Source organism: Ovis aries, chromosome 6 (assembly GCF_016772045.2).
Source record: "Ovis aries strain OAR_USU_Benz2616 breed Rambouillet chromosome 6, ARS-UI_Ramb_v3.0, whole genome shotgun sequence".
Classification (NCBI taxonomy): domain Eukaryota; kingdom Metazoa; phylum Chordata; class Mammalia; order Artiodactyla; family Bovidae; genus Ovis; species Ovis aries.
Window position 1 is genome coordinate 69,004,517 of NC_056059.1, and position 25,560 is coordinate 69,030,076.

The 25,560-nt window shown below is 41.5% G+C and overlaps 1 protein-coding gene across 7 annotated transcripts in view; it reads right to left on the reverse strand.

The window, feature by feature from the left end:
• Positions 1-25,560, reverse strand: part of USP46 (ubiquitin specific peptidase 46) — a 73,221-nt gene that overhangs the window by 22,997 nt on the left and 24,664 nt on the right. For all 7 annotated transcript variants that reach the window (XM_015096502.4, XM_060417117.1, XM_060417121.1 and 4 more), the window contains 4 exons: positions 22,199-22,279; positions 19,580-19,793; positions 17,842-18,071; positions 3,989-4,065 (listed from right to left, as the gene is read on the reverse strand). In XM_015096502.4, the coding sequence (XP_014951988.1) occupies positions 3,989-4,065; positions 17,842-18,071; positions 19,580-19,793; positions 22,199-22,279 (602 nt within the window). The remainder of the gene's footprint in view (positions 1-3,988; positions 4,066-17,841; positions 18,072-19,579; positions 19,794-22,198; positions 22,280-25,560) is intronic.

Consider the following 25,560-nt stretch of genomic DNA (forward strand, 5'->3'; position numbering starts at 1 on the left):
TCTTAGCAACCCCATGGACTGCAGCCCACCAGGCTCCTTCATCCATGGGATTTTCCAGGCAAGAGTACTGGAGTGGAGTGCCATTAGGCCTCCATTTTTACCACCTTCCCCAGATGATTCTGATATGCATCAAAGTTTGAGAACTACTGACTCAAGTGTTAAAAAAGATGAAGAAAAAGCAATCCACAAGAAAGATGTGTCAGATGTGTTTGATATTCAATATCAAATACCATATATGAGAAATAGCCAAAACTAAGACACAAGCCAGATAAACAGAGAAACTGACAGATAAGCATATGGCAAGAGATTTGTGATAAAGTTCCATATAAACTTGGCACAGAGAAGTTTCCAAAATGAAAAGACATTTTTTTAAAAACGAAGAGTAATTTTAAAATACAGCTTTGGGAGAACTAAAAAATGCTGACCTCCCTGGCCCTGGGAGAATGGGCATTTTTAATGAGAGGAGGACAGAGTAAGAGGAGAGTAGTGTCAGAGCACAAAGCTCTTTGAGGAGAAAGGTACGTTTCTGTGCAGGAGCCACAGGGAGGGACTAAGGCCCTGAAGTGAAAGGCAAAAAATACCCAAAAGGACAGGGGGGTAAGATAAACACGTATTTTAAGTTTTTGCCTGAGGCCATCCCTGAACTTTTCAAAAGAAAAAGAAATTTCTCAGTATCCTCCTATGATGCAGATGGCTCACTCTGCCTGCCTACGACACAGTGCTGAGATGCGAAATATCAGAAGTATAGCTCAGCTGCAATATGGCTTTAATGGCTTCTCTAAACCTGTTTCCTGAATAACCACTATTTATATGATCATTTCTCTGGGATAAAAGTTCATTGAAAACACGTTGTAATTGATCACCTAAAGCCCTTCTGGACAAAGGTGGCAGAAGTCTTAACATTTAAATCCTATAATTTTAGCTTGATTTTTAACTATTTTCAATATCAAAATAAATGATAAGGAGATCACACCAGAAGAGATAAGCAGGCATGATGTTTTAAAGAAGACAACTCATAATTCTAGTTTGAAAAATAAATCCTCAAGAATGCAAACCACATTAAGCCATGAAAGGGGCCAAAAAAGATCATAATCATTCCTTCTCTTTTGTCTCAAACAGAAAAAGTTAACGGATCAGCTGGCATCATTTATTTCCTGGAACTCTCTCCTGCACTTTGTTCCTCTGGGAGAGGCAGGAAAGCTGCCACCGCTGCCCCAGAACCCTCAGTGGTGAACAGCAACACCTGGCAGGCTTCTCTCTGTTGGGGAGGTGAGCTCTTAGGCATCGATGAAGGCAGATCCAGGTAAGCCAGCCAACGTTTATTTTCAGGATGATGTACTAAGGGGGAGGGGCAGGCCCTTGAGGAATATCAGCCTGGACAATCAGATGAGAATCTGATGTTGTTCAAAATGTATTGTGAGGCTATTCTGCACCTACCCATCCCGGCTTTAAGGCCTCCAAATGTCTCGAGCCTGCCTTCATCAGGTATGCATTGCCAATGTCCATATTTCCTCCAGAAAAAAAAAAGTGGGGGGACTTAGTTCTGGGGTTACATTTGTTTGTAACAAGGCTCCCCAATGGTTGAAATTCTTAGCTGGTCTCAAAGCTACAGCCACTGCCATCTGCCCTCCTCAACAGCCCAGGAATTTCTTAGAAGGGAGGGGAAGCAGCCAGCCTCCTAGCTCCCCTTCTCCAAGGGGAATGGGCAGATAATATCCTTTCTTCTGCTCCCTCACCTATGACCAGCTCTGGCATAACTTTATAGCTTTTTCACCTCCTTGTGATCACAAAACCCTGAGGAAATCAAAACTGGCTTCTTTTCATAGGAATATTAAGAGTCCATGCCAAAAACAGAACCAAGCAGAAGAAACAAAAAAAGCTATCCTGGCCTGCAAAATGCTTTGCAGAGACCATAAATGTGTCCTGGACACCTGGACCCAGGGCATCTGGAGACAAGCGATGAAATGCCGGACCAGCAGGAGGTGCTGAGGTAACTTGGGGGGGACAGGGGAAGGCTCAGCCTCCTGGGAATTAGAGAGTAACCAGCCCCCAGCTCACACAATACAGGATACCCAGACGAACTGGGACCTTCTGCCAGGTTGGAGCTGGTGCCTCTACCATGAAAAATGACTTTCTAACAGTCGACGGCCACAGCAAGTCCCTTTAATCTAAAGAGTTCTGAGTAACCTGAACTCCTGATAGAACAATTCTGTCACACAATGCCCACTGATAAAGATCAACAGGGCTTGAAAGAGAAAGACAAATACCATATGGTATCACTTATGTGTGGAATCTAAAATGTGACAGAAATGAGCTCATCTATGAAACAGACTCACAGACACAGAGAATAACAGACTTGCGGTCACTGGGGGGTGTGGGCAGGGGGTGGAGGATTAGGAGTTTGGGGTTAGCAGATGCAAACCATTAAATACAGAATGGATGAACAAGTTCCTACTATACAGCACAGGGAACTATATTCAATATCCTGTGACAAACCAAAAAAGAATGCATATATAAGTATAACTGAATTACCCTGAGGGACAGCAGAGATTAACACCACACTGTAAATCAACTATCCTTAAATAGAATAAACTTTTTTAAAATGAATGAATAAAAACCAACAATGCCCTGAGCTGATGAGGCATTCTAAGCAATGGGAAGGGCCACCCAGACCACCTGGCCTGCACCCCCACTACCAGCCACTCTCTAGACGTGTTTAATGTCCTGCAAAGCACCAATTCCTGTCTGTGGATTCCCACTAGACTGTAAGCGCCACGAGATACTCACCTGACGCTAGCTAGCCCTTGACCTCCGGTGTACAGAAGAGTGGGGCTAATTGTGAATTAAAAGGAGGAAAAAGCAGTGAGGACAGGACAGTGAATTGTGTCTCCACAGAGTATTAAAAAGCAGAGACATCACTTTGTCAACAAAGGTCCATATAGTCAAAGCTATGGTTTTTCCAGTAGCCATATACAATAAGAGTTGGACCATAAAGAAGGCTGAGTGGCGAAGAATTTATGCTTTTGGCATCAATTGTGGTGTTGGGAAGATGCTTGAGTCCTTTGGACTGCAAGGAGATCAAACCAGTCAATCCTAAAGGAAATCAACCATGGATATTCACTGGAAGGACTGATGCTGAAGCTCTAATACTCTGGCCACCCGATGCAAAGAACTGACTCATTGGGAAAGACCCTGATGCTGGCAAAGATTGAAGGCAGGAGAAGGGGGCAACAGAGAATGAGATGATTATACAGCATCACTGACTCAAGGACGTAATTTGAACAAATTATGAGAGATAGCTGAAGGACAGGGAAGCGAGGTGAGCTGCAGCCTATGGGGGTCACAAAGAATCAGATACAATTTAGCAACTGAACAACAACAAATCAACTCTGAGCACATTTTCAACCACAAGTCATAACACAGTATCTGCAGGAACCCTGGGCCTGTGTTACTCTTACATTCAGGGAAACTTACCTCCCCTCAACCCTAATTAGGAGAAGGCCTTCTTCCATGAATGAGCTCTACACAATGCTGCGAGATAGAGGAAAAGGTAATGCCCTCATTGGTTCTCAGTTCAAAAGTACGTAATTTTTAAAATCAAAGACTAGATTAGCTTAGAAAAAGAAAGGAATGGTAGGCATCAGTAGCATTTTTCAGCTTAATTGTGTGACTGTGATTGGGTGTGTCTGTGTGTGTGGAGAGGCAGATGAGGGCCCAAAGCACACATCTGTATTAAAGACTAAAACCTTATTTTTAAAGTTAATGACTAATGACTTCCACTTGATCCCCTCACTCCCCAGCAGGACTCTTCTCTAGACAACATATACTTATTTCTAATCTCTCTTGGGAAAGAAGAAATAGAAAATAATAGGATTACACTGGTTTAACAGAAAGGAAGATTATCTTCTGAAGAAATACAGGAAATTTTCCCCCATGACTTATTAGCCTCATCAAAAACTCAGACCACAGTCAGAATTCATGAGGTTACCTTAGACAGTGGGTAATAGATGTGTTCTGCTCCACATCAACAGAAAGGTCAAGAAAATCTTCATCTTTGCTGCTAACCTGAAGCAAAAAAAGGAAGAAGTATTAGGTATAAAATACATAATAGACAAGCAGGTATAATTTTGAATACTTACAGAGAACCAAAACCTGTAACTGCAGTTAAAGGCAGGTGGGACTTTGTATATTCACTGGCAACAGGTTAACCTTGAAAACAATCCCAAACAAGAGAAAACTCGAAATTCTTAGGAAACTCTAAACCTTACCTGTATCCCAGCTTTGACTCAGGCTTTTCACAATTATAACTCAACCAGATTTCTCTTCCTGTCCTTTCACTTCCCCCACTGTTTCAAAGCAAGAAGTATCAGACAGGTATCCTTACAGCTCACCCTGGCAGAATGCTTAACAGTGGAAATAGAAAAATGACAAGAGCCTTATAAACCTACTGCTCAGATGACTGCCCTCCATTAAGCTGTCTGCACTTCCTGCCAGTGCCCTGAAATCACTCCCCTCCTCTGGTGCCTCATCATTCGAACTGTATGTGGGGCTGGCGAGCTGAAAGTGCTACGGGCTGGAGGGCTACCCTGCCTGCACACACAGCCATCCTCTGGCCCAGCAAGTGCCATCCTGCAGAACGCCCACTGCTGTCTGGGGTACCACGCAGACCTGGACTTGGGGCTTGGGCTGCTTTGCTTGCTAAGTCACTTCACTCATGTCCGACTCTTTGTGATCCCATGGACTATAACCTGCCAGGCTCCTCTGTCCATGGGATTTTCCAGGCAAGAATACTGGAGTGGGTTGCCATGCCTTCCTCCAGAGGATCTTCCCGACCCAGGGACTGAACTCACATCTCTAATTTCTCCTGTGCTGGCTGAGTCGATCATCAGTCCCGACTGTTTCTTAGCCTGCACAGCTAACACCACACCACTTCTGAGTCGGTACTTAATGAAGCTCACCAGCTAGCCTAGCATTTCACCATCTTGGAGTAGGAGGGACAAACTAGCCCAGCAGCAACTTTAAGATGCCCAGTCACCTGGTAGCAAACAAAAATAATACACCTATAAACGTGACAACTATCCTAGGAGCCAGTACTGCAACATTCAGAGACGTGGACACAATCCTTCATGCTTTTATTACCACACCAAAGAATGGGTACTGGCAGTTGCCCAGCTCCACATCCTGTCTCTGCTACTTACAGTGGATGACTTTAGCTACTCTGTACCTCAGTTTCCTCATCTGTGAAGTGGGAGCAGTAAGAGTAGCTATTTCATAAGGTTGTAATGAGAATGAAAGAAACTAATACATGTAAAGTGCTTTAAGAAGTCAGTACTCAACAAATCCAGGGGGGGCAAAATATTTTAAATGGCCTGAAATGGTCAAATAGTTGGGAATAGGTTACTATGTTGTGGGCATAATATTACATGAAATACGAGACTCCTCTCCTGCACTTCCGCCACCACCATGAGAAAGGTAACCCAGGCTGGCCCAGTGACTGCTCCCCTGAAGATGAGAGCTCACAGAGGAGAGTGGTTCTCACTAAGGTGTCCTGGTCAAGCCCAGACTAGAGCTCAACCCCCACCAGCCTGTGGATACATGTGAGAGACAGCTGAGATGCAGACCAACAGGTTTGGGCAAGGCCAACTGGATCAGGCAACTCCCCACCAACCCAAGGCTGCAGAATTATAGTGAAAAAAATATCAGAGTTGATTTAAGCCTCAGAGTTTTGGGGAAGTCTAACAAAGCAACAAATAACCAATAGAACTACTTAACATGACAGGCATTCGTCCTTTCCTTGCACCTGGCAGATAGTGCGTTTTTTATAATTTGAAGATTTGTGGCAACTGCGTGTCAGGCAAGTCTATCGGTAACAGCATTTGCTCACTTCATGTCTCTGTGTCACATTTTGGTAATTTTTGCAGCATTTAAAATTTTTTAATTATTATGTCTTACGGTGATCTATAATCAGTGATCTTTGATGTTACTACTATGGCTTACTGAAGGTTCAAATGATGATTATCATTTTTTAGATTTAAGTATTTTTTAATTAAGGTATATAGTGAAGTGAAGTCGCTCAGTCGTGTCCGACTGTTTGCGACCCCATAGACTTTGGCCTACCAGGCTCCTCTGTCCATGGGATTTTCCAGGCAATAGTACTAGAGTGGGTTGCCATTTCCTTCTCCAGGGGATCTTCCCAACCCAGGGCTCAAACCCGGGTCTCCTGCATTGTAAACAGACGCTTTACCATCTGAGCCACCAGGGAAGTCCAATTAAGGTACATACATTTTTTAAATGCAATGCTATTGTATACTTAGAAGACTACAATATAGTGTAAAAATAACTTTCACATGCACTGGGAAACCAAAAAATTTGTGTGACTTGCCTCTTTGTAATATTCACTTTACTGCAGTGACATGAAACCAAACTCACAATACCTCCAAGGTATGTCTGTATATACTTTTTATTTTTATTCATTTATTGTCAGTTTCCCCTTTACTAAAATGAAAGTCTGAAAGACTGGCTTCAGTAATGACTAAGATCCTGTCTTCCGGCACTCCTCCAGAAAACTATAAACTCAGATAAAGCAACAGGGAAGAAACAAAGACAGACAGATGGGTGGTCCACATTTGGGAGGAAGAAGAGTTGCAAAGGATGAATTCATAGTTTCACAGCCTTTAGCTGGGGATTCATGGGGCGAAAATGCTATCTTTCTGGTTTAGGAGTCAGAAAAACCAACCTGGGAAACCATGTCCACTAAGAAGGGAAAAAATCTGAGACGGTATTCCCAACTCTGTCTGCCCACATCTCTGGCTGACCCCTGAGCCATGCTCACACAGAGTACAGTCACAGCAACACGGCTGGAGACAAGAGGGCTGACCCAAGAGCCAAACTGCTGCCTAAGAAACAGAGTCTGCGGTTTGAGTCCAACCAACACAACTACCTGCTAAAACTAAAGAAACTCATTGAAGAAAAGTAGCAGAACCCAGAGACTCTCAAACTCAACGTTCTCAGTGTCCTAGATATGATCCAAATTTACAATACGTGAAGAATCAGGAAAATGGAAAATATTCTTAAATAAAAGGAAATAACTGAGACCAATCCTGGGATGCCCCAGATGTTGGAAGTAACAAACAATGATTCTAAAGAAGCGATTGTAATTATCTTCAATAAAGTGAAATATAATATATTCACAGTGAACCAAAACATAAGACAGCAGAGAAATAGAAACAAACAAAAAAAGAATCAAATGGAAATTCCAGAACTAAAAAATTAATACACTGTTGGACTTAACAGAGATCTGGAGAGAGATCAGTGGATCTGAAGACAGAACAATAGAAATTATCCAATGAGAATAAAGGAAGAAAAAAGATTGAAATAAAAATTAATAGATACTCAATAAACCTGTTAGAAAATATTATAAACTAACAGGAGTCCCAGAAGGGGAGGAGAGAGAATAGGGCAGAAAAACTATTTGAAAAATAATGGCTGAATATTCCCTAAATTCAGTGAAAGATATAGATTGAAGATACTCAACAAGAATCAAGCAGGATAAATACAAAGAAGGCCAGCCAAGGTCAAACTGTTGAAAGCCAAAGGTGAAAAAGCAAATCTTAAAAACATGTAGAGAGAAATGACACATTACAGGGAGTTCCCTGGTGATCTAATGATTGGAATTCTGGGCTTTCGTGACTGTGGCCCGGGTTCAAATCCTGGTTGGGGAACGGAGATCCCACAATAAATTTTTTTTTTTCTCCAAAAAATGACACATTACCAGAGAATGATTTCACTGGACACTGGTCTCTCATCAAAAACTCAAGGGCCGGAAGACACTGAACTTCTTTAGGGTGCTAAAGGAAAAACTATCAGAACAGAATTCCGGTATCTGATAAATATATCCTTCAAGAATGAAGACCAAAAAATGAACAGAATTCATTATTAACAGAACTGCACCACAAGAAAGGTTAAAGAAAATTCTTTAAACCAAAAGGAAAAGTTACCAGATGGAAATCCAGATCCTCAAGAAGAAATGAAAAGCATCGAAAATGGGAACTGTGATTTTGTCTTGTGGGGGTTATAATATGTGTAAATGTAATACATATAATTACAGCACAAAAGACAAGGAAGGTTGGGGTGGAAGGAATAGGCACCTACACAGTTATGAGTTAACTATGTTTTATGCGAAATGTAACATTAGTATTAGGTTGGTGCAAAACTAATCGTGGTTTTGCAACATTGAAATTTGCCATCTGATATTAGAATATGTTTTAAATAAAAGTGGTTATGTTATACATCATTTTAAAACACATTTCTCACTTTGTTTTTTGCTAATGATTTATTACTTGCTGTTCATTTTATATTTATTTTAGACTATGGAAATGACGTTAGACAAAAACCAAATTCAAGCGATTTTCTTCTTTGAGTTCAAAATGGGTCATAAAGCAGCAGAGATTAACTTCCAACATCAACATGTTTGGTCCAGGAACAGCTAACGGACATACAGTGCAGTGGTGGTTCAAGAAGTTTTGCAAAGGAGACGAGAGCCTTGAAGATAAGCAGTGCAGTGACCAGGCACTGGAAGTTGATAATGACAAACAGAGACATCATCGAAGCTGATCCTCTTATAATTACAGAAGTTGCCAAAGAACTCAACGCTGATCAATTCTATGGTTGTCTGGCATTTGAAGCAAATTGGAAAGGTGAATAAGCTTGATTAAGTGAATGTTTCGTGTGTTAGTCACTCAGTCATACCTGACTCTTTGCGACCCCATGGACTGTAGCCTGCCAGGCTCCTCTGTCCATGGGATTCTCCAGGCAAGAATAGTGGAGTGGGTTGCCATTCCCTCCTCCAGGGGATCTTCCTGACCCACGAATTGAACCTGGGTCTCCTGCACTGCAGCTGATTCTTTACCATCTCAGCCACCAGGGAAGCCCTGAATGCCTCATAAGATGACTGCCAATCAAAAAAAGTTGTCGTTTTCATGTGTCATCTTTTCTTATTCTACGCAACTACAATGAACCATTTCTTGACTGGATTGTGACACTGGATGAAAAGTAGATTTTATACAATAACTGGCGATGGCCAGCTCAGAGGCTGGACTGAGAAGCAGCTCCAAAGCACACTTTCCAAAGCCAACCTTGCACCAAAAAAAGGTCATGGTCACTGGTAGTCTGCTGACTGTCGGATCCACTACAGCTTTCTGAGTCCCAGTGAAACCATTATATCTGAGAAGCGTGCTCAGCAAATTGATGAGATGCACTGACAACTGCAGCACCTCGCACCCAGCAGTGGTCAACAGGAAGGGCCCAGCTCTTCTCCACGACAACGCCTGACTGCACATCGCACAACCAACATGCCAAAAGCTGAACGAACTGGGCCACAAAGGTTTGCCCCACCTGCCACATTCACCTGACTTCTTGCCAATCAACTACCACTTCTTCAAGCATCTCCACGTTTGCAGGGAAAACACTTCCACAACCAGCAGGAGGCAGAAAATGTTTCCAAGAGTTCATCAAATCCCAAAGCAGGGATTTTTATGCTAAAGGAATAAACAAACTTATTTCTTCTCATTGGCAAAAATGTGTTGATTGTAATGGCTCCTATTTTGATTAATAAAGATATGTTTGAGCCTAGTTATAATGATTTAAAATTCACGGTCCAAAACTACAATTACATTTGCACCAACCTAGTAACTTTAAGTGGACTGTGCAAAGTATACTATACTCTCCAAAGACACACTAAGAGAAAAATTAAAATGGAATTATTAAATATAATACATACATATACATGCACAAATAATCCAAAAAGGGGAAAGAAAAAAAAAATCAAAGAAAGAGGAATAGAACTCAGAAGGTAAAATAGAAAATACTAAAATGGAGCATCAAACCCAACCATGTTAATAATTAAACACTTTTTTCAAGTAAAAGTTTTAAGTTGGACTTATTTTTAAAAGCAAGACCAGTTATATACTGTCCACAAGTATACTTTAAATATAAAGAAATAGATAAGCTAAAAATAAATGGGTGGAAAAGATATACTATGTAAAGAGTTAACATGCATATATAGTGGGCTATTTAATATAAGAAAACAAATTTTAGACAAAATTATAAGTAAAAAAGCTATTTCCTAATAATTGGGTCAATTTACTAGAAAAACATAATAAAAAATATAGAAGTCCTTCGTAGAAGTGTGAAAGTGAAAGTCACTCAGTCGTGTCCGAGTCTTTGCAACCCCAAGAACTATATACACTCCTTGGAATTCTCCAGGCCGGAATACTGGAGTGGGTAGCAGTTCCCTTCTCCAGGGAATCTCCCCAACTCAGGGATCGAACCCAGGTCTCCCACATTGCAGATTCTTTACCAGCTGAGCCACCAGGGAAGCCTAAGAATACTGGAGTGAGTAGCTTATCCCTTCTCCAGGGGATCTTCCTGACCCAGGAATCAAACCAGGGTCTCCTGCATTGCAGGTGGGTTTTTTACTAGCTGAGCTACTAGGGAAGCCCTAATTACTTGTAGCAAAGTCTCAAAAATACATGAAGTTGGAACACTTCACCAAGAAAAAAAAAGAATGAACCACATACTATAACACAGATATAAAAGAAATCAGATACAAAAGACATTTGTATGATTCTAATTATATGAAATGTTCAAAAAAGGTAAATATCTAAAGACAGAAGTTGATATAATCCCACAAGATGATATCACATTCCCATTCTTGATGCTGCTCAATACAAAGGATCTTATCGATGTGGTGGAAATGTTTTAAAACTGGATTATGGTTAGAGTTGCATAATCCAGCAAATCACCAAAAATATATATATATATATATATATATATTTTGCACTGAATGGATAAATTTTATGGTACATAAACTGCACCTCAACAAAGTTGTTTTTAAAAAGTAAAAAAAATTCATGAAGCAAAAACTGACAGGATTAGAGGGAGAAATAAGACAATCCCACATTATGGCTAGATATTTTAAGATTTCTTTCTCAACAAATGACATGAAACCCGGGGGCGGGGGGCAGGCAGAGGAGTTAAGAAAAACACAGACAATCTGAATAACTCTACCAATCATCATGGCCTACTGATAATTATAGAATACTATACCCAGCCACTGCAAAATACAAATTGCGTTTGACTCAACGGTTCTTAATAAGGGAAACTTTGCCTTTCAGGGGATATTTGGCCATGTCTACAGACATCTTTGTTGTGACATCTTTGGGGATGCTACTGGCATCCAGTAGGTAAGCCAGGGATGCAGCTAACCATGCTCAGGGCAGCACCCCACAACAAAGAAACATCGGATCCGAACGGCTACCAGTTCTAAGGTTGAGACACCCTGTTTTCAAGTACATTTACCAAGACAGACACTGTGTTAGGATCCAAAACATGTTACAATAAATTTTAAAAGACTGAAATCATACAGAGTATATTCCTTAACTAAAACAGAATGAAACTGGAAAACATTAAGAAACCTGGGAAAACACCAGGTATTTGAAAATTAAACAACATACTTCTAAGCAATACATGAGTAAAAGGAAAAAAAGACACAAGAGAAATTAGAAAATATTTTGAGCTAGTGACGAAGAAAACATAGCAGGATTTGAGAGACGCAACCAGCATTGGTTGCATGCTAAAAGGAAAAAGTATAGCTTTAAACGTGTACGTTAGTAAATAAAAAAGCAGGGACTGTCTTTTCTGTTTGCTTTAACTGCTATATCTCTGGTACATAAAACAATTTCCATTATTTACTAGATTAATAGTAATATTCACTAAATAAATGAATACAAAACTGAACAAAAGACTGAACAAATGAAAAGATATCTAAATGCCAACAGTGGCATCTGGGTGGCAGAATTATGGATGATTTACTGTTTATAAATGCTTGTTCCTGATTTTTAAAAACATAATTCATGGGTATCATATTTTTTTTAATCAACAAAACTTTTTAGAAACTCAAATGGCTCTTCTTTGAGAGATAATAAAAGGATTCTAGCCAACTGAAATTCACACATAATTTAGATAGTTCTACTAAAGTTCTCCATACTTAAAGGGGGATAAAAACAAAGAAACACTGTCTCCCTTTAGATGCAAATCTTTTCCTCTACTTAATTATTCTAGGGAGAGGGAAGAAAGGTACGCATCTAATTAAAGGACTGGAGAAAGTTATTGTAACTTTCTCAATTCCCAGCGCAAACTGCTTCCAGAATTAAGAGTGAGCAAGCACTGCTCAGGTGGGTCAGCCACGCCAGGGACATCAAAACATGGCACTAACTCTTCCATGGGGATTTTTCTCTCTCCCTCTCCATCTCAGACTGACATAGTCAAGAGCAGTGAGTGATCAAGCAATTTCCCCCCCACCCCTTTTTTCTCTTCCCAGGAAACTGCCAGAAAATAAAACCATTTTCTTCCCACACAGAAGAATCTCATTCTGGTCTAAGTGAAAACACAGCTTGTCTCCAAGGAAACATATATATCGCTAAGACTCCAACACTCTCAGCAGGTACAGGCTACATCTTATTCTCCTTTCTTCCCTCCTGATTCTGGGCATGGACTTCCTCAGAAACTAATTTTAAAAGAGTGAAAGAGATCCTACTTGCTCTTCTTTTTAATTACAAATTAATAGAACAAATTAATATACAGGGCATACATAAAAAATCAGGAGCTTTGCTAAGTTCCTGAGTAATTAAAATCCTATTCAAATGTGCTTCTAAATTCCCAGCAGCCTTTGCTAGGCTTAGCAGTAAAGGTGACCAGGTGGCAGCTCCATGCTGTTCAGCCAGGAACTGAAAACTGGCTTAGGGGCGATGCCAAGAAGGTGGTCTCAGGCAAAGTGGCAATGACAGCCCACCTGAATCCCAGGAACTCAGCACCAGTACTCATCGTGCTGAGTGCCCATCCCCCACTGCTCGTCTGTACAGGGCTCAGAAGCTCTGCTGAATCAATTTTAACCTTGGCAAACAGAGCAAGGAGGAGCCTACAACTGGTACTTAATAAAGCAGCTCTTCAGACAAACTTTTGGCTCTAGCAACAGATATAAATGCGTTAAAGCCACTGAGAAGCTATGAAAACCACAAATTTGCAAAGCAAAAACTCGGATTAAACAGAAAGAGGGGAAAATGAACAACAATAACAAAATTAAGCTCCAGTTGGTGCAGCAAATCTTGTGATCCAAGCAGAGGACAACCAAGGGAGTGCTGAGGCTAGACTAGAAAATCCCATGCCTCAATTCTAAAGTAGCTTGCTCAAGCTCATCTGGAAAATTCAGCACAGGATAAGCCCCTTAAAATTGTCTCCCCAATTCTACTGCAGAATGAAAACCGGCTATTCTCCATAAACCTTTCCCTTGACATTTGCACTGCAATCCCAGGCAATATTTACAAAGGGTGAGACCCAGAAAAAGACAAAAAACATTGTTGTCTGAAAGCATGAAGACTGGCACAAAAAGGTTTTTGCACAATTGGAGGAACTACCAGCTGAGGCTGCCCAAACAGCGAGGCTCCCCCAGGGGTCAATTTGCTGCTCCAGATCCAGTGTAGTTTAATCCCACTGTGAGCACTCACTAATGGCCTTGGCAATTCTGCCGGAAGCACTCTGAAAAGGCTGCTTGCCCGGGGCAGAGGACAGCGCTCAAATGGGGCCCTGTATTTCCCATCCTGTGAAGGAAAACTTTACCTTAAGGTCTTCTTTTACGCTAAATTCTCAACATTCTACAATAACAACAATGAAAAAGCCTGCAGACTATGTATTTTCTTAGAAAGTATACGGCTTTCTAACAATCAGAGCTTTCTAAAAATGGAAGGCGTCGTCTGGGGAGATTGGGTTCCCTATCACTGGGCAGAATCCAGCGGATGCTGGTGACCAACTGGCTAGGACGTCACTGGAGGGACTTGGGCACAGGGAGAAAAAGGATTAGGTGACTCCTAGGATCCCAACCAGTTAAAATCTCTAAGAAAATGGAGGTGATTATCCAAGTAACTCCAGAGGGGGTTAAAAAAAAAAAAAAAAAAAACACCTCTTGCCACAAATCTAATCATTGCTATAGAACACAGGAAGCCCAGTCTCTCCCTCTGTGATGTAGAGGGGTGGGATGGGAGAGGGAAGGGAGGCTCATGAAGGAGGGGAGATATGTATAATTACGACTGATTCACATTGTTGTAGGGCAAAAACCAACACTGTAAAGCAATTATCCTCCATTTAAAAAATAAATTAAAAAAATAAAATTGTGGTGGGGGGAAAAGATCCAGGTTTTTCAAAGTGCACCATCCTCCACAAAGACAGTCTCATTGTTTTCTGCAAATGAAGTATAAATGGTTGGAATGGTTGGAATCCCACTGAAACAAACACTATGGTATGATCCAAAAGTTTTGGAGGAATCTGTGGGCACAGGCTTCTGATCCACAGTAAGTGAAAGGTAAAGTAAGTGAAGCTGCTCAATCGTGTCTGACTCATTGCGACCCCGTGGACTGTAGCCCACCAGGCTCCTTCCTCCATGGGATTCTCCAGGCAAGAATACTGGAGTGGGTTGCCATTTCCTTCTCCAGGGGATCTTCCCAACCCAGGGATCGAACCGGGGTCTCCCGCATTGCGGGCAGATGCTTTAACCTCTGAGCCCCTCCACAAACTAACAGGCTCAGTAACAGCTTCTGCAATACAGCTGTCTGGGGGTGCAACCTTTGTATTTGTTGGGATCAACTGACCTGTTCTTAGACAAAAAAAAAAAAAAAAAGAAATTACAAATGTGACTGAGCCTACCTGAAAATCCATGCAGAGAATCACAAGATAGATTCAGTAACTGTGTTCATTTCAAAGAACCAAAAGGATTAGACAATCTGGGGAGGGTTACCTGGCTAAATGAAGAGATGTGATGACCCATTGTTCTGGTTCTTGTATCATAAGCTCACAGAATACTCTGTCCTCCTTCATAGAATTTTGCAATCATAATTACAAAACTCATTATTTGTTTTGTCATGTCTATCATTCATGCTTAAACTTCCAGAAAGGCAAAGGTCTCACTGCATCCTCAGTGTCTCTATCTCTACTTAGTACATGTGAAAAAGAAAAACAGGTGTTTATTGAATAAAAGAATACTTGTCTATACAGCCACTATATTACTAAAGTGAAGATATCTGAGAATAGTGGGTATAGACAAGAAGGTAGAGAAATGAGAATACTTATACACCAGGTGGGAATTTGATATTTTCAAATGAGTTTAATGATAAGCACACCTAATGACCTAACAAATTTACTTCTGTGCATATATCCTAAAGAAACTAAATTTATATATATGTTAGAATGCTCATTGTTCATAGTTGCCCCAAATTGAAAACAACTAAATATCCATCAGCAATAAAATGGATTTATGAATTGTGATATTTTCAGGCAATAATTAATTTAATAGAGAGCAAATGTTAAGAAGTAATCGCAAATAAATAGCTTGTATCATAAAAATAATAGAGTTGTATAAATACTGACAGGACACTGAGAATGAATGAACTAAAGCATCATGTAACAACACAAATAAATCTCACAAGGGTTAGTGAGGAAAAAAAACCAGGATGCAAAAGAACACGTATTGTATGATTTCATTCATATAGAGATCAAAAACAAGGCAAACTGAACCATATGTTTTAAGGAGGCAAAGATAAGTTCTGAGTTCTACCAAACATTCAAAATGTATACAAACTCTCCCAAAGAAAATGGACTATGTATGGATCATGTTTGGATCCTGATTTGAATTAACTAGCCATTTAAAAAAAAACCAGACATACTCAGAGAAACTTGAACGCTGAGTGAATAATAATCTAAAGAATCATTTTTAGGTGTGATAATGGTATTGTACTAGTGTTTTAAAAAAATTTTTTTTTCCTTACCTTTTATTATCTTTCAGAGATTTATAGCAAAGTAATGAAGAAATGGTGGCTCAGACGGTAAAGCGTCTGTCTACAATGCAGAAGACCTGGGTTCGATCCCTGGGTTGGGAAGATCCCCTGGAGAAGGAAATGGCAATCCACTCCAGGACTACTGCCTGGAAAATCCCATGGACAGAGGAGCCTGGTGGGCTACAGCCCACGTGGTCGCAAAGAGTCGGACACGACTGAGCGACTTCACTTCAATGAAGAAATGAGAAATGATGTTACCTGGGACTTCCTTAAAAACAGACCCATTCAGTGAAGAGGGATATGACAGGAAAGATGATCAAGATGCGTCAGTGTGCTAACAATCATTGACCCCAAGTAACAGACATATGGATTTATTACACATTCTACTTCTATATTCCATTGAATTTTAATGGAATATAAAATATAAAGGAACAGAAGGAGAAAGGGAGGGAGGAGAAATCTCTAGATAGATAGATAAATATGTGTAGAAAATGTTTTGGCAGGATATATTTCAAAATGTTAAAATGTTTAAGTGGTTATCTCTGGGCTAACATGATCACAATTTTTAGAAAATGTTACAAATTTATCATCTCTAGTGGAGATTACTGGTAACTCTTAGTCTCTTTTTGCTTAGCTATGTTTTCTAATTATTTCTAAAATGAACATATCAGAATGCTTTAAAACTTGTTTAAAAGGATAGAAGACTGCCAAAAAACAAAAAGCCTCCCACTTAAGTTCACATTTCTTAACCATTTCTGGGTCCTAGTCCCCTTGTAGAATCTGATGAAAATCATTCTCTCCCCTAGAAATGCCAATCCTTCAGAATTTTTCAGAATGTGAAACTTTGAGACTCCAAATGAGCCCATACTCTCCATATTGTTAGTAGTTATACTAACAAATAATAAAAGCTGACTTTTACTGCATACTTGGTATGTGCCAAGCACAGGTTTTAAGTTCTTTCCAAGAGTTAACTCGTTTAACCCTCCCAGCCACCCTGGGGCTTCCCTGGTAGTTCAGCTGGTAAGCAATCTGCCTGCAGTGCAGGACACCCAGGTTTGATTCCAGGGTTGGGACGATCCCCTGGAAAAGGAAATGGCAGCCTACTCTAGTATTCTTACCTGGAAAATGTTATGGGCAGAGGAGCCTGGTGGGCTACAGTTCATGGGGTCACAAGAGTTAGACATGACTTAGTGACTAAACCAACAACCAGCAATCCTAGGAGATAAGCACTCTCATCACCTCCACTTTATAGACGAGGAGAGTAAGGTCAGAGAGGTTGGATAATTTGCATAAGGTCCAAACTTGGCAGCCTACATAAAAACTTGGCAGCCTGGCGCTAGAGTTGGGCTTTTATATACCACATCATGAGGCCACTCATAGAGTTAAATCAAATATATGAAGCCAACGTGACCTCCTGAATTACCCTTTGGAAAACATCTTCAAATTCAACACTAAGGGCCTACTATGTGCCAGACTCACCCAGGTCCTGCAACAGCGCTGTCAGAGATTCATCCCAGACACCCAGCTAACTGCTGGAGAATCAGAAGTTAGGTCTGTCTTCTGAGTTCAAGTTCACCATAGCACAGCTGATTCCCTTTATGCCAGGGAAATGGTCTGTTCTAAGTCACACATGACTTTCTCGTGGCCCAAATCTTTTCAAGATAACTGGCAGAGGTCCAATTCAATAGTTCAATCTTTAGACCCTCAAATTACCCCATGCAGCACAGCAATCTAAGTTTTTGAGATTTTTCCCTCATCACTCTAATTCCACTGGCTGAGGCATCTTAGATGTAAACAAGCTTCCAAAGTTTGCACCTGAGGCTCATACATATGAACAGAACAGTCTGTATACAAGGAAGACAACTGCTAAGTGCTACGATGCCACGCTGCACTCACGCACAGCATAGCTCATGCACAAATATGCACAAGCAAGTTACATGAAAGCCCTCGTGATGCTTACAGTTTCACAGTTCAAGCATCGCGTTTCATTGGTGAGCGTTCCCTGAAAAATCTCATGGACCCAGGTGAGTTCTGGTTTATTATTCTCCGCAGGTTCATTCATGTTGCCATTTTTTAATTTTCCATTTTGTTTCTCCTGTTTCTTCTCTTCCTGCAGGATGTCCGCAATAGTGTTTAGTAAATAATTTAAAAATTCGTGGGCGTCCTGCTGCATGTAGTTATCAAAAAGATCTGGAAAGGAGAGGGTTGTTATTTCAGTCTCTGGCTCTTGAAAAGCAAGGGAAATGCTTAATTTTACAAGTCATTTTTCAATTTTTATATCAAAAGAATGGACATGTATGGGATCTATTCACCTCTATCTTGCAACTTCAATGGATAAGTTTTTTAAAAAACTTTTTGTTCACTTCTACCTTTTTACCACCGAGAACTAAATTTTCCCAATCTCCCTCTGTAAAGTCATCATAAATATATAAAGCTACAAACATTTGTATTTGCTCTACAAAAAAAGAAAAAGAACAGGAAATACTTGACAAGCTCCCTGATAAAATATCAATATTTAATATGATATGACCACCAATGATCAATTATTCACTTTGTAATCTATCCAGAATGACAGGGTCTCTTCCCAAAGATCATATTAAACTCTGGACCAGCCTAGAAGCAGCTTAAATGAAACACATAAGGGAGACTAGAGATATATATACAAGAATGTATCTATCCGATAGCATTCTGAAACCAAATACAGAAGATTCCAGCAGCCCGCTGCTGCTCCCTGCCATAAGGACAAACAATCAAGAGATGAATACAGCTGTGAAACTTCATTATTAATCATGTTCACAAGGGAGACTTGGGAGGGTTCTGCTTCCTTCTCAGATTATTTTTATTCTGCTCTGTATAAACTACAACAACTTCAAAAGACAGCAATCAAATTGAATGAGACTTTAAAAAAACAAACATCTGATTATCTGTGCAAGTCTGTTGCAATACGGCTGAAATCTAGGCTAACCACAAGTTGCCATATCAAATATTTCTATAGTCATAAAATTTACCCATGCATCATGTCTCCCCAAAAAAACCAGATAGAGGGGGAAAAAAAGGAAGAAAATCAAGTGACAGAAGGACATTTTTATTATAGAAAAACATCAATTTGCTATCCTTCAACTCTTTTAGACATATAAAAATCAGAGGTATTATTTTTAAAACAGCAGAGGCTCTAATTAGATAATGTGCATTTAGTTTAATCACTTATGACAAGTTTATAAGACAGTACTATTTTATTCAATTACTACATCAACCTATTTATTCCAGTCAGTGTCCTGCCTTGGGCAATTTTTCCTCTTATAATGATCCTACCCAGAAAAAAGTCCTCCGAATGTGGAGCAAATAAAAAGATCATTCCATTTTGGAAGGATTAATTACTTTTTTTTTTTTGGCCATGTGGCATGTGGGATCTTAATTCCCTGACCAGAGATGGAACCCACAGCCCCTGCACTGCAACTGTGGAGTCTTAACCACTGAACCACTAGGGAAGTTCCAATCAGAATTTTTAAGTATATTTTTTGAATCCAATTTTTACTGGGTGGAAAAGAAGAAATATCTTGTATTTAAAACCTGAGTAGTTGGCCATACTATTTTCCCATTTAAAAAAAAAAGAGGGGGGGGATTCATTTTGAGGTTACACAGACCTGTTGATTCTCCTTATCTCAGATCTGAAACACATTCGTCTCCATGTTACTCACCATTTTCTTTTCTCAGCCTCGAAATGAACTTCTTTGGTGGGATCACGCCGACCTTCTTCTTCTGCGTGGCGATGCTGTGGAAAAGGTCTGCCAGGCATGTCAACAAGTTCTCTTTCTTCTTTTGCTGGGCCTTGTACGCCAGCACATTCTCCCGGAACGGCCGGCAGAAGTACAGGGCTTGGAGAACGGAGTTACAGTAGCATGTGTTTCCGAACTGCCAAAGGACAAGAGGGCCGATTTAAATCAGGGTTCTCTGCAGCAGCGAGGAGAGGGAGGGGCCGCCCTGGTGTGAACTGGCCCAGATCCCCTGTGTCACGGGCTGCATGCCGTGGTAGACCAGCAAGCCAGGCCGAACACCAGTGACTAGCTGATCGCCAGGGAAATGAATCCTAGTATACACAAGCTGGAGAGCTCGCTAGGCTATAAAAGTCTCTATAAAATGATAAGGGACACTCGGCCCTGGTTTTTAAAAATCTAATGAGACTTTCTGGTGCTCAAAAGAGAGGGTGAAGAAAAAAAAAAATCAACATGATATGGAGACATAGAAAAGCAGCTGGCGACACAAAAGACGTCACACTGCAACACATCAAAACTCGTATGACAGGGACAATAAAAACCTCAATCAGAAAGAAATCCAGCTACTAGGAACCGCTTGCTCAGCTGAAACAGCCTTAACTGAGTGGGGACTTGTTTTAAGTTTCTCTCTTTCAAGGGTTTGGCACTCCTGCCACAGGCTTCAGACTAATCGCCTCACTTTCTCCAAAGCAATCTCGTTTCTGCCAAAGTAGCCACTGTCTCAATACAATAGCACATAGGTCCTGGTCTCCTGCCACCGTAACAGGACCCACAGAGTGACACGCTGCACTTCTCAAAAGCCACGGTTATGATTTAACGAGGCAAAAAGTCATCATCTCACTGGTTTTCAACTGACTGGATAACCAGTTCTATGGGAGAACACATAGCGGAGACGTTCATTTTAGAGTTGCTCATATGTGCTAAAATAAAGAGGGAAACCATCTAGGACAATTAGAAGATTAATAGCAGATTAGAAAATGCTGTGTAAGATTGAAATGGAACATGAACACCTTCTCAAGCCTGGTAGCTGGCTTGTGTGTCATCTGCCCAAGAGTGAGGCAGATGCACGGCCATCCTTAACGGGACATTTCTTCGTATGCTGATAGAACACTTCCTATTTTTATACATTTTAATCTACTTTGACACAATTACGTGATGAGACAAACCCCTTTTTAAAGAGAAGCTGTAACTTTCATGAACTACCATTCAAAGTGAACATGTACAAAACTATTATTAGGTTTAGATCTCACAATGCTTCCACAGGCTAGGAGATGGCTTTAGTTCTTTATTCCTCCATAGTCTGCATCCATCTTTTCCCTGGCCAAGGCAGAACTCCCTCAACTTAAATAACTATCCTCATAGAGCTTAAGCAAGAGGCCTTTGCCCAATGCCTAAAACGCTGCATTAAAATTCTAAGTCAGTATTCCATCAACACAGTGCCCTATATGCCAGTACTTTAGCCTCCTCCTCCCATTCTTTTCCTTACTCAGTACCTCACCTTTAGCCAGACACCCTTTAGTAACACTTGGCTCCTGGGAAAGAAAAGGAACTAACATTTACCGAGCGTCACTGTGCCTCAGCCTCATGTCAGGACCTTCAGTAGGAGCTCTCACGGATCCTTCACTATAAGCCAAAGTGTAGAAACCGCTGTGACCCATTTCACAGAAGGGGAAATGGAAGCTCAGAGAGGGCAAGTGACTTGCCCAAGATCACACAGCTAGGGAGCAGCACAGGCAGACTCTGGATTAGGTCTGTACTACTTCAGAGACAATGTCCACTCCATTAGTCCACAGCGGCATTCACTCAGAACACTCAGTAGAGACTATGACCTATGACACCTGAGTTCTGGCAGACCATGCTCAGAGCAGTTGTTCTAGAAAACCTGGTGCTAGTGAGGTAGCAGCTGATGTTATTTACATCCTCCACCCCAGAGAGAAAGGATCAGCTGGAGAAGAAAGCTCATGAGGGTGGTGGGTAATATTGCCTTACTACCCAGCTATCATGAACTTATCCAGGACACAGTGCCGAACAAGTCTGGCTATATACAAGGGGACCGTTGCTGAGCACAAGTGAAATGAGGCCAAGGGATTTAGAGATAAACTGGCCCCAGTCTCCCCCCACTTCCAACCCATGCTTCAGATACCAAATTATGCCACGAAGCAACCACTGGTGATGAGCTCTGGTTGAGCTGATGTATACAATCTGACGAGCACATTCAGATGGTAAAGGGAGGACACACAAAAGCAGATTTTGCTACAAAGGCCAATAATATTGCTCTGAAAGTTAGTGTGCAAAGGAAATCCTTTAAAGCACAGGGGGGAAAATGAGAATCTGACCTAATAATGCACTAATTAAACCTCCTCTTCTGGGGCAACTCATACTTCCAAAAATTGGACTAAATATCCCCTACTCTAGTATTTGCCACCTATGGTAACCAAGGAGTATGACCAATTATTTAAAACTTGGTAATGATGAAAATGGCAGTGACATTGCTTCAAGAATGCTAAAACACCTGATTAAGACAGTACATTTCAAAATACTTACATTGACCAATCCGAAGTAGTGTTCATTGATTGGAAACTGCTCTGGACCAATGTCTTTTTCCAGAGCAGAGGCATTGGTGCCCTGAAAGAGAAAAACAGCAAAAGTTCTGTTGCGTGTAAAACAGACAAGAAAGCAAAAGGATACTTGAGAGAGCCCGCTATTGAGACCAACATTTCCCCTAGTGGCTACAGAGTCTGGAGATGATCATGCTGAAAACAGGTGTCGGAAGTAAACCGTAGATGAGGTAATGAGGTCAGCCTATTCCTGTCCTCACCCAACTTCATCGTCCCTCAAATCTGTTCTACCCAGCTTCAATGACCTTCCATTAGGAAAGCAGGTTTAGGACAGGTAATGAGCAAACTGCCACTCAGAACTTCCAAATAAAATGTTCTAAGCTCAGATACCTGGAGTATATTTTATGCTACTCAGTGGTGTATAGAATCATACCACCAATTTCAAAGTCATGGTGTTTTTCTGATAAAGATTTATCTACTGTGCACCCACCACATGCCAGGCACTGTTCTAGGCTCTGACAACAGAACAGTGGACAAAGGCAGTCTGAAAGAAAAAGCAAGTATACTGGACAGTACATCAGAATGTCGTAAGTGCAGTGGAGAAAAAAAAAAGCTAGAAATGAGGGTAGGGACTCCAGGGAGTAGGGGGAGGAGGGAAGGCATGGAGTGAGGAGGTGTGAAGGGTAGATTGTTGCAGCTTTAAATAGGGTGGGTCAGGGAAGGCCTTATTGAGAAAGCAAAATGTCCAAGGAAACATTATAAATAATAGAGACACAGATTTAAAACATTTAAAACCTAACTGTTCCCAAGTGTATCAAATCGTAAGCCATGCATACTCAAGTTCAACACTCCAGCCTGAGGATAGTAAGTTACTGGATACTCCCACTGTGTGCCAGGAACTGCACTATTGATTCTCACAACATTCCCAGTAGGTAAACTGTTATTGTTCAGTCGCTCAGTCATGTCCAACTCTTTGCAACCCCATAGACTGTAGCATACAAGTCTCCTTCACTCTCCTGCAGTTGGCTCACACTCATGTCCACTGAGTTAGTGATGCTATCCAACCATCTCATCCTCTACCACCCCTTCTCCTCCCGCCTTCAGTCTTTCCCAGCATCAGGTCTTCCCAGGATCCAATGAGTCAGCTCCTCGCATCAGGTGGCCAACGTATTGGAGCTTCAGCATCAGGTAAGTACTTACTATTATAATCCCCATTTAACAGTTAGGAACTCAAGGCTTCGAATGGTTGAGAATCTGTCCAAGAACCACAGTCAATAAGTGGCAGAGCTTAGACTTGAACCCTGGAGTCAGACTTGGGATTTCACAGCCTTAACCAAATACTATGCAGAGCAATCCTACTGAATAAAACCATTTCCTGAGCCCTGCTAAGGGCCAAGAGGTCATTGGCAATGCCTCACTGATGATCATTTTCTCCCGAGGCCTGGATACTGGGATTAAGAAAAGTGACCAAAGTTCAGTCCAACCAAGTGAGTAATCTGGCGGTGGGGAGGACCAGGCCCCACGGTTACCTACAGCTCTACATCATTCTATGCTCCTCAAATCCTCGGGCCATCACAGAAGACCTATAGCTCACAGATTCTCAAAGATCTGGGAGACAGGCATTTTAAAAAGAGACTGTTAGGCTTTATAAAAAATAAATCTGCTGCTGCTACTTATTCTGGATTCGTATAATTAGAATCTCCTATCACAGAAAGAAATGGCCAAAAGGCAGGCTAAGAACCTGTCAAGATGGTCATGTGTCAACAAGCAAACATTAAATGCAGAACAACTCAATTCTGAGCAAACAGAACCTCAGCAGAAATAGTACATTCCATCCCCTTATTTATCCTTTGTTTCCACTTGTCTTCTAGGTCCATTATACTGTTCCGCCAATCTAAAGTCCTTTACCCATCACCAGAGACTTTACATTCAGTGGCCATTTGTGTGCACAACAGTTTCACTATCTTTTAATGGTGGGGGGTCCGGTTGGGGGGTAGGGAGCGGTTCGTTGCCTTCATAATGATGTGACTCCATATACAGGCTGAATTCATAAAATAATACTTCATTAAAGCAGGATTTCATGGCATTGAAAAAAAATCACGAATATTTTCCAATAAAGCTACATCTCAATCATAAATTGATGTAAATAATGTGTATTAAATATACCCACGGCCATTTCTAAAGCAACGTTAGGAAATATGGCTTAGTGCCCAGGAGGAATGTCAGATATAAAAGTAGAGCACATGGAGACAGATCTCATTAAATCTTTCTTTATGAGGCAGCCATTTATCCAATCCTTAACTTCTGCTATTTGGGAATTCCTGAATGGAGTCTGCTTTTTTCTATATATCTTAATACTTTCCCACCAAAGAGGGAGCCGATGGGGGTAGAGGGGGCAGTGCTGGTTGTGACTCAGGCTGACTACAGTGACTGGCAGCAGGGGATGGGGGACGGTGGTGCTTGAAAGGATACCCTGGACAAGAGGCAGCGGGGGAGGAGGTACCACAGCACAGCTCAGGAAGAGGGAAGGGAGCTAAAGGGGTCTTCATGAAACCTGAGATCCACACTTCCTGGCCACGCCTCAGGTCAGGCCTGCTCAACCTCTCCCAGGAGGTCTGAAAGGCTCAAAAGGGAGGTCTGATACCCTGGGCTGCTTCCAGATCACTGCAATGTCACCCTTTTGTCAGAACAGCTACCCTCAGACTTCCCTGGTGGCCCACTGGTTAAGAATCTGCCTGCCAATAGTGGGGGCATGAGTTCAATCTCTGATCCACGAAGATCCCACGTGCCATGGAGCAACTAAGCCTGTGCCCGCAACTACTGAGTCCGTGCACCCTAGAGCCCATGTGCCACAACTTCTGAGCCCACGTGCTGCAACTGCTGAAGCCCACATGTCCCAGAACCCACGCTCTGCAACAAGAGAAGCCACCGCAATGAGAAGCCCCTGCACCGCAACTCGAGAGTAGCCCCTGCTCGCTGCAACGAGAGAAAGCCTGTGGAAATAAATACATAATTTTTAAAAATCTGCCCCCTGCAGCCCATGCCTCCCGGCACTGTACAAACCCCTTCCTTTCTCCTCATCTTGCCTAACTCCCCATCCCCTGGAGACCTACCTTGACAACCCATCTCCTGCAATCATGCTGGGTGGTTTCAGGATCCACGTGGCAGCAGCCTCCCACATCTGCTCTCTGTGTTGGTGTCCTCTTTTGCAGCTACCTTTTATTCCACTCCACTCCAGCTACCCACTCCCAAAGACACAACCTGGATCTGGTCACCACCTAAACCCACGTAGGCTGGGCTCTGCCTGCCGGCTCATCCCATTACAGCCACACAGAGACTGGCTGGAAC